The sequence below is a fragment of the Esox lucius genome, chromosome 19, assembly GCF_011004845.1.
Source record: "Esox lucius isolate fEsoLuc1 chromosome 19, fEsoLuc1.pri, whole genome shotgun sequence".
Taxonomy (NCBI): Eukaryota; Metazoa; Chordata; class Actinopteri; order Esociformes; family Esocidae; genus Esox; species Esox lucius.
In genome coordinates, this window is record NC_047587.1 from 29,490,624 (window position 1) to 29,508,257 (window position 17,634).

General features: G+C 40.1%; 1 protein-coding gene across 1 annotated transcript in view; it reads right to left on the reverse strand.

Moving 5' to 3' along the window:
- Positions 1 to 7,515: 7,515 nt before the first annotated feature.
- The window catches only part of LOC105018600 (cytosolic carboxypeptidase 4), a 150,405-nt gene continuing 140,286 nt past the window's right edge, over positions 7,516 to 17,634 (reverse strand). Inside the window, exon 24 of the mRNA XM_034288062.1 lies at positions 7,516 to 8,850. Within this exon, the coding sequence (XP_034143953.1) occupies positions 8,583 to 8,850 (268 nt within the window). The 3' untranslated portion in view covers positions 7,516 to 8,582. The remainder of the gene's footprint in view (positions 8,851 to 17,634) is intronic.

The following is a 17,634-nucleotide window of genomic DNA, read 5'->3' on the forward strand; positions in this document are numbered from 1 at the left end:
GGAGAAGGTGGTGATGCTGAACAATACTAAAAAAAACATGAGCTAAACATTAATAATTAAACTACGCCTTGACGTGCAAACTCATTATGTTCTGCGGCAGACATGCTAGTTTGGTGGAGTGCAGGATGAGTATGCCTGTTAGCACATTTAGAGAAAGGTCTTGATCTGTCTTTGTCCTGATGTTAGAGTTGGTCAATTCTGTGAGGAATAAACTGCGAGGAACTGGTCCAGATTCTTAACTAATCCAAAATGGCTGAATAAAGAGTAGTTGACTAGAAAAAAAAGGCAACACCATTGACACCTAAAGGTCTGTATTAAAGAATCAGTGGAAAGAATCAGCAGGAAATTGCTGTGACAAAAAACATGGTTTGAGAAGGTTTGAATTAGTGCATCCCCCCAAAAATGTAATTGCTTTGCTGAGGGGCTTTCTATCTTGCTGATAAGACCAGCATTTCATTGTCATTAAGAAATGTTTTTAATTAGTTTAGAGATTTGAATTGCACTAATTTCATTTAACCTCAGCGGATGAAACAAACTCACCCCTAATGTAGCACATTTGATGTCAAAATGAAATTCCAAAATCATATGTGAGACGAGTGTTTGTGCTATTCTGTTGTTATTGAACTGCCATTACCGGACAGATGTGTACAGCTGTGATATCAGTCACTGGACAGTCTAGACTGATTAAATCTCAATTACAGAAAATCCCTGTGGTGGCTGATAATGGAATTTCAGATGCAGGAACTTGGCAATCAGTGTGGGCTGGTCACCATCAGAGAATACTAAGAGCTCTTAAAGTCTTGGAATTAAATTGGATTAGAGCAACAATTACAATAATAAATCAGGATAATGAAAACAAGGCTAAGTCACTTTAAGGGAAATGTAATCTGCGTTGGCTAATCATGCACCGTCCTTATCGTAACATTTCCAATATGGTTCCCTGAATGTTGGCTTGATTCATTGTTGTTGTATGGGACAAACTAAATATTGGTTGTTATTTAATATTAGGGGGTTTATGTGATGAGAAATTCTATATTTTTGCAGGATGTTTTCAGAAAAAGGCTGTTGATACTTCTTACATATGGTGTCACATGTATAGTAGACAGTATTAATATAACCAGTCCACATAGAGAAGACCATATAAAATGATTGTGTGCAAAAAGGAGTTGCTTGGGTGATTGGCGAGTTTTTTTATATTTATATATACATACATATATATATGGTTCATTGTAGTCTGAATATGAAAATAAAGACTCATTTACAGCTGCTCCACTCTTACCAAACAGCCTTCTCTTGGCAAATGTTTTCATCTGGTGAAGTCATGAGAGCTACTTCTCAGCTGCCAAAAAAGAAGGATCCTCTTTTGTTTTTCCAATTCAAAGACTCCCAGAACTTAGTAAAGGATAAAAGAGGACACCTCTAATCTTGTTACTTTGAAGGACTTCATCTGAAGTTATGAAATGTTTTGAAGACCCAAGACAGTGAGTACTAAACACATGTTAACTAAGAGGTTGCCATTCTGTCAACTAAATACATAAGGTTTTGAAGACCCAAGACAGTGAGTATTAAACACATGTAAACTAAAATGTTGCCATTCTGTCAACTTTAAACACAAAGTTCAGTACTTTGTTGTCGATCTTTGACATCTGTGATAGTCTTTTGTATTTGTTTCAAATCAGATAGGTTTCAGGCAGAAAACTAATATTTGATTGCATTCATTCCTCCCTCAATCGCATAATGTGTGATTTCATACTTAGGCCAGTGGGAAACTGTCCAATTCGATTAGCCATGATAAACAAATTGAGAGTCAGAGAAAGTGTTGAGAGAGACAGTTCTGCAGTCTGCAGAATTACTAGAAACAGCATTTATTAACATTGTCCTCAGAGCTTAATAAACAGGTCTGTTTGCTTTATAACTTGCTACCTTGATATTAAGAAGAAAAGTACTTAAGCCGTTTGAATAGTATACATTTTAATACAAATAAAAGATAAATCAAGATTTTTTCCCTGAAAATTTTAAGCTATAGAGATATATCTCTCAGCTTTTTATAATCTCCAGCATAAACACACACAAAAAGTGAACTCACCATGTCTCAGATGGAAGGAGATTTCAGATAATGACCATAAAACTGTTTTACCACCTTATATGAATGATTTATTACAACACATGATAGTAGATATAAATTCATTCATAGTTACTAGTGATGGTTAGTTCACAAACAAACAGCTCCTTTTGAACAGCTCTTGGGTGAGGCATTCATGTGGCTCCATGATTTGCCTACTTCTTTTTATGATCTCAAAACAACAATTATCTGCAGAAAAGTTACAAAATAACTCAGTAGATTAATGGTGAGGCGAGCACATAACTCTCTTCCATACACATTATTTATCCATACACATTTTTTATCACAACATAAGGTAAAGAATTGTTTTGCACCCAATGAAATAATTATTGGGTTGTGTTGTCTATTTCAATGTACATTCACAATCTGATTCTTACTCACTTTTGACAATGACTTTACAAAGCAGGGCTTTTTTAATGGGTTTGGGTTAAGCATTTAAAACGAGCCATATGGGAACTAAATGAGTCGTCTTTGGTCACTGAAAAGACCCAGAATGATTGAAACTCCAAGTTACAGACCACACAAGGCAAAACCAAGTCAAATGATTCAAGCTTGAGAAGGGATGTATGATCATGCCAGATTTAATGGAATCACTTACAACCTGCATTCAGAGGAACTGACAGGGTAAAAAACAAAGACTGAACCTACCTGGATTGTATTAACTAGAACATAACCCTATCAGTCAATTGTGTAAAATATCTAACCAAATGATCAGAGAAAAATCTAAAATCTTTATACATTTTTGTGTAGCATACAAATATGAGGCAACCGCACAGTTATTTTAAATCATCATGCAATAGAGCATGATGGAAAGTTCACTGTAGATATATGGTTCAATGTGGAACCGGTCTTGCCATTCATCATTATAACACTTTTTCTCTAAAATTGTTACTAGAATTTCCAAAGTTCTAAATACAACCATTTTCTTTCAATAAAGGATTTATTTATTGAAAAATGGTTCTTGGTAAAAACCCTGTCCCTCCACAAATAACTGTCACTGAACCCTCCATTCTATTGCTGTTCCCCCCTTAACAAAGTCGCAGACAAATTATTGAAAATTCATCAATAATTTGCATTACATGTAAAATAATTACCACTGAAGATCAAGGCTGTGGAAGAGAGCATCCGCAAAGCAAATATATAGTCAAATATAATGTCATAGATATGATCAGTGTACTGTAACCATCCAGGCTTTTTCTGCAGAGCTTCCCTACAGGGAGGGCAGGCAGAGCCTGGGGAGGTAATGGTGGACTGATTCAGCTGTGAAGAGGCAGGCAGTGCTGGAATGAAACACTAATTAAGAAATGCAGTCGTGTGTGCAGGCAGACCAAGCCCCTGGTTCTGCTTGTAGCATATCAATGAAGGTCTGCTTACCTCTCTGTGTTCAGGTAGCTCACCACGCCAGGATCTAATTAGGCCATCTATCTGTAAAGGGAATGAGATTACAGGACAGTGGGGCTACGCGTCGCATCCGTTACGTGTTGCATAAAGGCAGCCGTGTAGGTCACAGCTAAGTCATTACATCTATCTTAAATTGATCACACTTAGACACAACATATTAATAGAACCATGGAAAATGGACGAGCCCAAGCAGGCAGGTGCATGTGGTGTTTTTATTCTGTGGCCGACACTGTTTATATTAGACTAACAACCAGAAAACCACTTCATGGTAGGTGGTGAATCGTTTTTGATCAGTATATTTGCTCTGTTTCTCTAGGACAGATTTAATGTTTAATCCACTACTGTGCTAGCGGACTGTCAACTGGCTAAGATCATCCAACAAAACCAACACCCAGGAAGTCATGAAGATTCAGACTGGTTCAGCCAAAAAACACTGGCATAGCATCAACATTCATCAAGTCAAAGTGCCGGAATGACATGCAGATTTTCCAGTGTCAGTCATTTCCAATAACCTTCTGGACCACACCCCATACCCTCTCCTGGAAATGATATGCTATAAAAAAGTTATTATCACAGCCAAGAACATTTTTTCATCATGTTTTTTCCCAAACAAAAAGGATACAGGGCTGATATGTGCATAGGCAGTTAAGCACTTACTGTGACTTTTAATGAATAGTATTTTTTTTTTTATACACATTTTATAACTTAGCAATAATGGCTTCAGACTCGGTTGGTCAACAGCGCACTATAAAATGGGCCATTAAATTTTTGGGGCCTCAGGTCAGTGTGCAGGTCTTTTCATTCAATCTGCAGTGATAGGACTCGCTGGGGGCCTGTGGAGGCCAGGGGCCACATGCCAGATAGCCTCATGTCATTGTGAGAGACAGACAGCCTCTAGCTTACTCCCAAATGGCAACCTATGCGTAATTTTGTGCACAACCTTCAATCTAATTTAGAGCACTGACCAATATATATGGTGCCATTTGGGACAAAGCCTTTGACTCCTCTTCTCCTCAGGACACTGAAAGGAGCCCTCACAATGTCAAAGAAGCAAGGCAGCAATACAAAATGAGACGAATTCATCAGTTTGTCTGGAATAGAGCAATGTCTGGCAATGCCAGCGAGGCTCTGTGGAGGTCAGAGTTCCTCTTGGCTTCCTGTCTGTGGGAGATGGCTGAGCAGGTTTGGAATGAAACCTCTGATGCAGGGAGGTGGAAAACGTGAACCTGCCAAGGATCACTATTTCTGTTATTTTGGTGACTGTGTGACACACCTCCAAGATTTTATTCGTGCTTTGGGTTTTTCCCAACAGAACAGATGGACCCGACTACTGGCTTTGATGAAGTGATCAATACAACACCAAGTAGGACTCAGGGAACAGCTGACTACTGCCTGTGATGAAGTGATCAATACAACACCTAGTAGGACTCAGGGAACAGCTGACTACTGCCTGTGATGAAGTGATCAGCACAATGTTAAGTAGGAGTCAAGGAACAGTGGACTCAATACAAGTTATTTTATTGCAGTGCACTTTGGTTCCAACATATTTAAGATTAAGGAGGATGGAACAGACATTACAAAAATCGATTTAGACAGGAAAACAGTTATCTAGATACACATTGATTAGTTACTCAAATGCTATGAAAAACAAACAACAAAAAAGTAGTTGCAGTTTAAAAGTTAGCACTAAATATTTAAAATTAACAAAGATTTTGGTGGCCAGGGCACAATCAACATGCAATGTTTTGGAATTGTCCGATAGAAAAATGCTACATAGAAAAGTATGTCTTTTCAACTTATTGCATAAGAATTATGTTGGCTCTGTTAATGCAATTTCTATCTGTACCATCTACAGCCCAGGAATTCTAAATCTGTACAATTTTGAAAATGAATAATAGTTGCCTAGGTCTAATCAGCCTGTTTGGGTATGATGTCATTTTGGCCTACTAAATTATGTCACAAAGTCTTTGATTATTAATCCACCACTGACTTTTCATTTAGAACTGGAGTAGACTAAAGACCATCCTTAAATGAACACATTAAGTCAGTTTTTCTGGCATTATTTATGTGCAGGAACCCACAATATCCAAGTGAATTCTTTTTTTTAATACGGTGTGTTACTCTGAAAAAGTATTTTCAATTTAACACTGTAAAGTACCCTATTTCAGGTCAGGACCTAAGGACATTCACCTTCTTGTACTTTAGCCACCGTACAGTTGCTTGGATGGTATGTTTTGGGTCATTGCCATGTTGAAACATGAACCATCTTCCCCTTTTCAACTTCCTGGCAGAGGGTTGCAGGTTCTCCTCAAGAATGTTTTCCACTGTCCATTTTCCCTTCTATCCTGAAAGGTGCTCCAGTCCTTGCTGAAAAGAAACACCCCCACAACAGGATGCTGCCACATCCGTTGGTTGTGCTGCCACATCCGTAGGCATGGTTGTTCTTTGGATGGAAAAATGTATTGGGTTTTCACCAGATATATAGGTTTGCATTCAATATATAGGTTGAAGCTCCTTCAAAGTCATCATTGGCTTCTTGGTAGCCTCTCTGATCAGTCACTTTCCAGTTCATTCAGTTTGGAGGGACAGCTGATCTATGCAAGGTCTGGGTGGTGCAATACGCCTTCCACTCCTTAATAATGGTCTTAACTGTGCTCCAAGGGATAGACAAAGCCTTTGAAATCATTTTATATCCATCCCCTGACATGTGCCTTTCCACAGCTTTAACTCATAAATCTTTTGAAAGTACCGTTCCGCCCATAGTGAATTATTTGCTTTGAATTTCACTACAAAGCAGTGGAGTCCTCTATGAACAACTGCTTTTATTCTGAACTGATCAAAGTCACAAAAACTGATCACAGATGGAAGCCAATTAGCTTTATTGGTGATATGGATGGTGGTTGGTTATACCTCAGCAAGTTTGCAATTGCAAATCTTAGGGGGGTGTTCATTAATCCAAAATTGATATTTTCCTTTTTTTATTAACATTTTTAGAATGCTTTTTTTACTTTGATGCAATGGGTTTCTGTGTGTAAATAAAGCCAGAAATCTTATGCATTTTCATTTCTGGCTGCAAGGAAATGAAAGATAAGCATTTTAAAAGGGTGTATTTACTTTCTATTCCCACTGTTTGCTATATATTAGAGTTATTATTTTATAGTATATCTTAGATATCTAGCTTAACAAATCAAGAAGGCAATAGACTTCAACAGAAAAATGTAACATATACTGTAACCTATTGAAAATATGTCAAAAATGTAATGTTATTATAAGGGTGAGTTCATATTTATTATTGCCAGCTATTTTATAAATGTGTTTCTCGAGTTTGAAATTATGATCATTTGTTGAGGACAGAGGGATTTAGGGGCATGGAACTGACATAGACATTAATAATACTGGAATATTTAGATTTTCAACACCAAATTTGTTTATTTTCTGGGAAATATCAGCAGATGAGTTCAAGACCCTCATCTGTGTTTTAAGGAATGGGCTATCTGAAGGTCACCGTCTCACTGGATGTGCAAATGGAAACAATACAATTCTGAATTTGGTCATTAGAGGGTTGGAGTTGTGATACTGTACCAGTGAACTATAGGTGATCATAGAGACTGATATAGCTGCTGTGATGTTTGGAGATTTTTCTTCAAAGAGGGGATGGTAAGATGGGTTGAGTTTAAGAATAGAATACAATACCAGTTGTGGGGTTTAAAAATATTGTTAAGAATTAAGAGGATTAGAAATTAGCCAATACATGTTATCTATTTACAATGGCAGAGAAGACATATTTCAACCAAAATAAAATGTCCCTAAATATACTTGTTTGCTAAAAATAAATAAACACAAAATACAGCTCTAGAAATAATGTCTCCCTGTCAGTGAGGTTCAGGAGGAGAGCAAGGGAAATAAAATACATAAGAAATAAAATATATAAATTATATTAAATTTCATGTGAAACTATTGAATGACAAACCAAAAATGAATAGCAGCCTGCAATCATTCCAAGACCGTCTGTTCAAAACCACAAGCTAAAGGCCCGCAGCATAACGGGCTGTAGCCACCAACACACTGGCCAGAGCCTCCCTTTCTCTCTGGCATTGGGGAAGAAGACATTTACATCCTGTGCCAACATTTTTCCCTCATGTGCACATCCACCATCAACAGCTTCTTGGACTCTACTGAATACAGCAAAGAACAGGCGCCACACGAACTGATAAACACCCACTGTAGAATGCTTACAGTTGAAATCCATTTCTTGTCTATGTCTAATTGTGTCTGTCTACTCATCACATTACCATTACAAGAAATACATTAATACAGCACTTCACAAAACAGTATGCAATCTGGGATTTTTGTAAATAAACTATGTTTTAATCCTCCTTTGGTCTGTATGTGTAAGAATTAGAATCACTATCACACCTCAGTTTGCCATGAAATTCCAAGTTTCAAAATGAGTAGTTGTGATGTCATGGGGCACTTATCAGCAGAAACATGACATAGTACACACTTGTCAGGGACACGTTTTGTCTCAACTTTTACAAACAGTAGCCAAAAATCCCATAATATCACTTTGAATCAAAGTGTATGTCTCTCAAGATCACATTGGTAACAGAGCTAAATGTAATTGTGAATTTAGCAATAATTTTTAGATGTTTCAGCAGTTAAACCTGACTAACAGGCCTATCTAATTTCATGGGCCGTGATGGCCTATTTTGAGATTAAACAAGCCTATTACCTGAGTACATGTTTTGTTTCATTTTCTTGAAACAGTATGTGAGGAGTAGGCAGACATTGTAGTTGATGGATTTCCTAATTCGGTAATTACATTTAATAGGATAGACTTTGAGAAGCGTCGAGAAATGGTGTTGTTTAAAATAAATACAGTATTTGTGCCTCTGCACCCTGCATATATACGCTCTAGTATATATCCAGTGGTCTGAAAGAGAGCAACTGAGCAACCATATACATTAGCAATCCCATATTCAAATCAAAACGTTCCCCATACATCAGTAAAAAAAAAAAAAGGCAACGGGTGCTTTGGGAAAATGCCCCTCGCGAGACCTTAGCTCAGATACTGTCCTTCTGAAATGCTCATTCCATTCCTCTTGATGTTCAAAGTCTCTTGTCCTATTAAATGAGGACAGAGGTGAGACTCCAATGAGTGTTGTCGACCATTCCTGTTCATCTCAGGCTCGTCCTCCTCCTCTTCATCGGTGCTGGAGGTATTGCCATTGACCTCTGTGTCGAGATCATTTCCTTTGGACTTGGGGAAGATGTCGGTAAGGTACTCAATTTCCTCCACGCAAGGCGGTTCATCATCCTCAAAGCAGCTGGAGAAAGAAGAGGACAGTCCGTTAACCAAAATAGATGGATGGCTTAATGAGGGTAGTGGAGTGCAGTAAATTAATGAGTTCTGTTTTGGTGATTAACACCACCTAAACCTTCCATACAGTACATTTCCATTTTGTTGCACATACTGTAAAATGTAAGTTCTACCGCTCCGTTCCACAGCACAGTCATACAGCCCCAATCTTCTCCATTGAGCCACAGCTCATTGACATCCTGGGCACAAGCTACAGGCTCAGACTGTAACTCTTATCCTTAGAGGGGTTATTACAGACTAAAGCCCGGAGTGAACGGGCACACACACACACACACACACACACAACACTATTCACTGGGTTTGGATGGTATACGTTATCATTGAGATGTCTGATTAAACCAGACTCCTTCCTCAGCGATCTGTCCAAAAACGTTCTGTCCAAAAAGCACATTAGGGTAATGCTGTTTGAAATGATGCTAGTCGCAATTCAAGCTGAGGTGAGGGATGCCGGGTTGGTGTCTGTGCATCTAAACAACACCACCAGCTGTCATGTTTGTCCCGTCTAAATAAAAACAGGAATCTGTGTAGGGGCCTATGGGAATAGGTCATGTGTAGGCAAATTGTGTGTGCGGAAAATTTTTATTTCTGCTACGGCGGTAGAGGTGCCAACTGACTCCACCTGCAGTTTAGATGTGTGAAGGAGCCGCTGACCTTCAGATAGCCCAACACTTAATTGACAGCAAACCTAAAGCCCTTCTACACTAATCAGATTAGAACACTGTGGGATCCATGGGGGACAAGGATGTGACAGGCACACTGATTTACAACCTTTCCCCACACACACACACACACACACACACAGTCACACCTCTGAGTCTGTGTGAGTGCTTGTCTATCTCTGGTCTGAATAAAAATTGAATGCAAAAAACCATATTGTAGCATGATGTGAGGGACTGTGTGATTGTAACAGTGAGCAGGATGATTATTTCTGGGTAATTTTATATTCCAGGAGGGCATCAAGCAGGGCAGGGGACATAATGGGCAGGCTTTTAAAACCTGCTGCTTTCAAAAAACACATGACAATTTTACACCTTAGCACTCAGTGAATTTCAGATTGGTCTTTTATTATCGGCTGCCAAGATGTCAGGGGTTTGAAAGGTAATTACACAATCAGTGTACATTACACAATAGCCTTAAAATATGCTTCATAATCTACAGGACCAGGTGAATATACCCGAAGAGATATAGCTCTATGCAAATGTCTGCTATGTCGCCAGTAACCTTTCCCAAACCATTAGTTAAGCAATCATCAAATGGATGATATACTCAATTTCATTTTTCATTCATTCTATTTGTCTCATCGTCTGTTCATTTCAAGCTGATATTCTGTGATGTGGGGGGGGGGGGGGGTACATGGCCTATTCCCCCATTTTGGCTTATTCATCAGTAACACAAACAAAAGCTAAACCCCAAATCTGCTGCTAAAAAGTGTTCCAGAATGTCCCATAATTGACACTTTGGTTCTGGCTGCAGAGCGATGACAGTAGAAATCCCTTTATGTAAGTAAGCAATGTGACGTTCACGTAGATGAGATCCTTTAAAAAGCCATCGTAACATTTAACACGACACAGCGGGTATGCGACAGTTCGATGACAAAAGCAGCCACCGATTGCTACCAATGATGGGCAGTCTGTTACAGCGTCTTCGTCATAAACTCTGAGAGTCCCATTAACAAGTGCTACTTTCCCTCCTTTGCTACCCCTCAGGTCCCTGTTGCCCAGATGTAGCCCGGCTGATGCCCCCGACACAGTGGCTGTAGTCGGACGTTTACATTTTAAATCCTATTAGTGATGTTTCCAGGACTAACCGGTCGACCACGAAGTCCTCATTGGCACATAGGTACGAAAAAAGAATGGAAAAACAAAACAGGACAACGTTACTGGCATTGTATGGGAGATGTTGGCAGCTTGTATGAACATAATGTTCAAAGTGGTTAGCTACATAATGATTACCGTAGCTCGGACTGAAGTGATGGTTCTACCTGTGTCATACTATTATGTTTTGTTTCATAGCACTACATCAATAGATTCCTACTCCAATGGTATGAGAACAGAATGGTAGTTTATCCCCGGGCATTATTCATTGGTGCGACATGTTTTGCACTAATTCTCTCAGCACAAGGGACACACACGAGACCAGACAGACAATGGACAAAGTGGAAATCCTTTCATCGGTTTTATAATTATGTGCAAACGCAATCTTAATCGGATTATTCATGTCACCCATTCAGCAAGCCACATTGCAATCAAGGACAGTGATCTGGGGAGATAGCCCAACTCCATTACTGTTCACACAATGGCCAGGGAGAGAGACAGACATCTCATCCAGCATCGCCTCTCGCTGACCCCAAGAATAACTAATCCAAGGTTATTACCATTTTTCTTCAGTCTCTCTGGTTTTCCCTGATAATGGAAGTTAGCGGCCTGGGCTGTTACCAACCACATTATTCTATTAAAGAAGGATTTAAACTTGGTCTGTAAAAATTGAATATGTTGTTTCTGTTGTATTTTAATCAAAAGCCTGTGAGTCAAGATGGGAACCAAACATGCCTCCGTTTTGTTTTCCGTGGGCTGCTCTTCACCTCATGGTGAATTAGGGTCCAGGACAGAGGAATCAGGCACTAAACTATATCAGAAAGAAAACAACTGAGTACAACTGACTGTTACACATTTTTGACTTTGTCAGCTTATCTTCCATTTCAACATATCTATAATTAGTCATTTTCAGATAAGCAAATCTAAATCTTTACAATCAACTTCTCCTTAAGACATGCGTTCAGTAGACCACTATTCAGTGTAAAGAGTACACCCACCGGAGTGGCGTAACTGAAACCATTTCTAAAGTATTTTAGCCTAGAGAAGCACCACCCAAATCATCTGGAATAATACAGTGACAGCAGGGAGTGGGTCTCGTCTATTTTCCACCCAAAACGTTAAAAGAAATGCATGTTCCTCTGGTAGTGCGAGAGTAATTAATCACTGATCTCCTATTAAATCAGACTCACTCAAGTCATGCATGGTGATTATGAGAGCTTATTGATTTGCGCTGCGCCATTCACCCATCAACTTAATTAATTATAAATGACTTATTAGCTTCCAATAGAAAGGCAAAGTCAAAACGGTACTGAGTTACAGAAATAATGTTTCACGTCAGAAGAGTTTCTGTCTGGTCATTGTACTTTTTAATTAACACACAACTGTCAAAATACCACATTTGATTCTAGAAATAGACAGGGATGTGGTTTTTGCTTCGTTAGCTGGCAGCTGTTTTGAAGGGACTTCTCGTGTGGCAATACAATTGTACACACATGTGAAGTACAACAATCTGATTCAAATTCTAGTGAAATCCTCTGTGCCAACATGTCTGCCACATTCTTTATCGCTAATTACTCTAGAGTAGTAATATGGTCATTTAAATGCATGTGCATTCCTTCATTATGTTGAACGCTAAGTAAGTTCACTTAAAATGTTAGGGGAGAGATTTACAATGCATCAACATTCATAATTACTTTTTAAATTCTCCAAACCAATTAAACACAATTGTTTTAGAATCATAACAGCATCATACGTTCCATTAGTCCAGTTTGCAAAACTTGGGCCAGATGTTCTACAAATGTGTCCAATGTTGCATTGTGCTCCCAGACATATAATAAGATAATCCGCTGTATGGCAAACAAACATTTTAAAATTTGGCATATTTAAGTGAAAAACTATGAAAAATACTTACTAAAACATTGCAACAACCAGACTTACTGTCTGTGAATTTACAGTTAAAATTAATTGAAATTGCTCAAACCCTAGATTTTCAATCAATGGACGCTATTTCTACAGCTCAAACAACAACACCGGTGATTTGTCTTGAGGACAGCAAGCACCACCCACCCATTATAATCCATCTATGTGTGTTCAAAACCTAATTGAATCTATTTGTCTTAAAATTAATAATTAGGTTTATTGACTGGAATTAAATTGATGGCTTTATTACAAAGACACATGAGGTGTCATTGACTGGTCCTTCTGAGATTCTACAGCAGCTGCAATAGGACTGGTGCATCCCATGTAGGAAGAAATAACACATCAAGTGGGTAGTCAAATCGCACAAGATAAAACAAATTTAAGGTTGCTCTTTTTTTCAGATTCAATTTAGTTCCATGACTAAGAGGCTTAACTGGAACACAAATAGCTTTCACACACTGGGAACAAAGGAGAGTTGAAGTCCTGCTAATCATTTCATTTGCAGATTAAAAGGTGTACGCAGTGTGTGGTGTGTCAGCTGAGGAGTGTGTCACTGTGACGGTGGGCGGCAGAGATTTAATCAGGTCCCCCTGGGGTGGGGGCACAGACATAGCTACGCTACACAGCTAGTCTTCACATGTCTCTCCCCGCCACTTCTGTTTACAGACTCTGCGTTCCAAATGGGACTCTACGCCCTTGACAGGGCTGTTTTGACCAGTGCCCAGAGGACTCCGGTTGAAAGTAGTGGACTATATAGGGAAAAGGGCTCCATCTGGGACACAAACAGGTTCTGCTCTCACCAACCATTACAGACACTCCATAAAGGAACTGCCTTTCCCATCCAATGTCCCAAGGACAGCATTAAAATCAACACAAACTTATCTTTTATTTTATCCAATTTCACCAAATATTTATCCCCATTTCATGTTACCCAATTTGTAGTTTCTCATTGCAGCAGCTCCCAGTGGTTTCGGTGGAGATAAACATTGAGAATTGCGTCCTCTGAAATACAGTGAGGGAAAAAAAAAATTATCCCCTGCTGATTTTGTACGTTTGCCCACTGACAAAGAAATGATAAGTCTATAATTTTAATGGTAGGTTTATTTGAACAACGCATGTCAAAATGTGTATAAATTGATTTGCATTTTAATGACTGTAATAAGTATTTGATCCCCTCTCAATCAGAAAGATTTCTGGCTCCTAGCTTTCTTTTATACAGGTAATGAGCTGAGATTAGGAGCACACTCTTAATCTTGCAGGGAGTGCTCCTAATCTCTGTTTGTTACCTTTATAAAAGACCCCTGTCCACAGAAATCTCCCTTGATCTGGGGCTCCATGCAAGATCTCACCTTGTGGAGTTGCAATGATCATGAGAATGGTGAGGAATCAGACCAGAACTACATTGGAGGATCTTGTCAATGATCTCAAGGCAGCTGGGACCATAGACACCAAAAAAACAATTGGTAACACACTATGCCGTGAAGGACTAAAATCCTGCAGCGCCCGCAAGGTCCCACTGCTCAAGAAAGCACATGTACAGGCGCGTCTGAAGTTTGCCAATGAACATCTGAATGATTCAGAGGAGAACTGGGTGAAGGTGTTGTGGTCAGATGAGACCAAAATCGAGCTCTTAGGCATTAACTCAACTCGCCGTGTTTGGAGGAGGAATGTTGCCTATGACCCCAAGAACACCATCCCCACCGACAAACATGGAGGTGCAAACATTATGCTTTTGGGGGTGTTTTTCTGCTAAGGGGACAGGACATCTTCACTGCATCAAATGGATTGTGGACAGGGCCATGTACCGTCAAATCTTGGGGGAGAACCTCCTTCCCTCAGCCAATGCATTGAAAATGGGTTGTGGATGGGTATTCCAGCATGACAATGACCAAAACACACAGTCAAGGCAACAAAGGAGTGGCTCAAGAAGAAGCACATTAAGGTCCTGGAGTGGCCTAGCCAGTCTCCATACCTTAATCCCATAGAACATCTATGGAGGGAGCGGAAGGTTTGAGTTGCCAAACGTCAGCCTCGAAACCTTAATGACTTGGGGAAGATCTGCAAAGAGGAGTGGGACAAAATCCCTCCCGAGATGTGTGCAAACCTGGTGGCCAACTACAAGAAACGTCTGACCTCTGTGATTGCCAATAAGGGTTTTACCATCAAGTACTATGTCATGTTTTGCAGAGGTGCCGAATACCTATTTCACTCATTAAAATGCTAATCAATTTATAAAAATGTTGACATGCGTTTTTCTGGATTTTTTTGTTGTTATTCTGTTTCTCACTGTTCAAATAAACCTACCATTAAAATGATAGACTTAACATTTCTTTTTCAGTGGGCAAACGTACAAAATCAGTAGGAGATCAAATACTTTTTCCCTCACTGTATGCCCTGCCAAGCCACACTGAACCAGGAAGTCAGCTGAACCAATGTTTCAGAGGAAGCACTGTTTTCCTGTAAACCTCAGTCAGCTTCCAGGCACATAGCCCATCACAATGAGTCGCTAGAGTGCGATGAGACAAGAAACTCCCTATCGGCAATCCCTCCCTTCACCACAAACAGAGGTAGAGGTAGTAACCAGAGATGGACGCAGATACAGTCACCAGAGATAGAAGCAGAGACAGTCAACAGAGATTGAGGCAGAGACAGTCAATGGTGACAGAGGCAGAGACAGTCAACGGTGACAGAGGCAGAGACAGTCAACGGTGACAGAGGCAGAGACAGTCAGCGGTGATAGAGGCAGAGACAGTCAACAGAGATTGAGGCAGAGACAGTCAACGGTGACAGAGGCAGAGACAGTCAACGGTGATAGAGGCAGAGACAGTCAACGGTGACAGAGGCAGAGACAGTCACCAGAGATGGATGCAGAGGCAGTACTCATAGATAGAGGTGGAGACAGTCATCAAAGATGGAGATCGAGACAGTCACCAGAGATAGAAGCAGAGACGAGACCGTAACCAAAGATAGAGACAAAGACAGTCACCAAAGATGGATGCAGAGACAGTCACCAAAGATGGATGCAGAGACAGTCACCAATGATGGATGCAGAGACAGTCACCAATGATGGATGCAGAGACAGTCACCAATGATGGATGCAGAGACAGTCACCAAAGATAGAGGAGAAGACAGTCACCAAAGATGGATGCAGAGACAGTCACCAAAGATAGAGGAGAAGACAGTCACCAAAGATGGATGCAGAGACAGTCACCAAAGATAGAGGAGAAGACAGTCACCAAAGATGGATGCAGAGACAGTCACCAAAGATGGATGCAGAGACAGTAACCAAAGATAGAGGAGAAGACAGTCACCAAAGATGGATGCAGAGACAGTCACCAAAGATGGATGCAGAGACAGTCACCAAAGACGGATGCAGAGACAGTAACCAAAGATGGATGCAGAGACAGTCACCAAAGATAGAGGAGAAGACAGTCACCAAAGATAGAGGAGAAGACAGTCACCAAAGATGGATGCAGAGACAGTAACCAAAGATGGATGCAGAGACAGTAACCAAAGATGGATGCAGAGACAGTCACCAAAGATAGAGGAGAAGACAGTCACCAAAGATGGTTGCAGAGACAGTTGTTGTGGAAATTTCTCTAACCAATGTATCCTCACTGATTAAAGGACTGAGAGCCCCTTATTCAAATAAGAAAAGGAATGTGGGGGATCTGGTATTTGCCAAGGGGGCATCTATGTCCAGATGCTGTAAGAACTCTTAGACTTGAAGAAGTTATCTATGGGGGGAAGGAGAGCTTGTCCTTTGTGTGAAGCTTAGGTAGTAACATAACAAAGGGAATGTGTTTTATTGACACAGGACAGCATCTTACCACACCCCTTGTCACTGTAATAAATACGGATTGTGCATGTATGGAGTCAGAGACTCCTCGGATGATTATGTTGGTAAGCGTTTGACGCGTCTCTCTTATTTGCAAATAAATTAATAAAACTGTTAAATTGTGCCAAGAGAATTTCGTCTCTGTACTTCCTTCAAAAAGAGTTCTGATTGATAAAATTACCATCACACAGTCAGCAAAGATAGAGGAGAAGACAGTCACCAAAGATGGATGCAGAGACAATCACCAAAGATAGAGGCAGAGACAGTCACCAGAGATAGAGGCAGAGACAGTCACCAGAGATAGAGGCAGAGACAGTCACCAACGATAAAGGCAGTGATTGTATCCAGAGAGAGGCAGCAGAGAGAGAGAGAGAGAACAAGAGTATAAATGGATCAGTGTCATGATATGAAGTCATAGTTGGCTTGGCATCAATTAGTTAATTAAATATAGGGGAAAGGAAACAAGCATCTCATTGCACAATCTGAATACGCAGTCTGAATACACAATCCATGTTGCTTGAACATATTCACCTGACTTGCTCCATCTGTTTGACACTATGCTTGCCAATGCTCAGGACCCTTGGGCGTGTCTGTTCTTTCAGGCAAAGCAGAAGGTACAACATCAGCAACAAGCCCTACTAATGGACCTGATAACAAAACAAGCAGCCTGACAAGTTATGAGACTGTTGTTCAAATACATTAACATTAATGAATGTAGGGGGGGCTGTGATGGACTGGCTTTTTATGGCAGAGTGGGGAAGCATGCTTCTTCACACATCGAACACACACTGAGACCATACGAGATCGGATTGAAGATGGGGAAAATAAAGAACAGAAAGAAGTTATCACTATCTTTATGAGGGAGTGTTTCCATCTGCTTAGAGACCTAGGTTCTAGTATTCCCCAGTTGTCTCCTCTCACCGTCATTGCCATGCCGTACACATTCCCTAGCAGGCAGAACAACCTAGTGCACCAGGCATTTCAGTAGTATTTGAGATGCGCTCCATCGCATATGTGAGCAAGGATAAAAGCAGTGCTATGTTTCCTAACATACTGTTCCCCAAATAACAGCCCCTCAATAAAAGACTATGTGCAATTCTGGGCCAACTGAAGATCTATGCAGCTTCACGGAGGTGGAATCGCAATGTCACTCTTGACC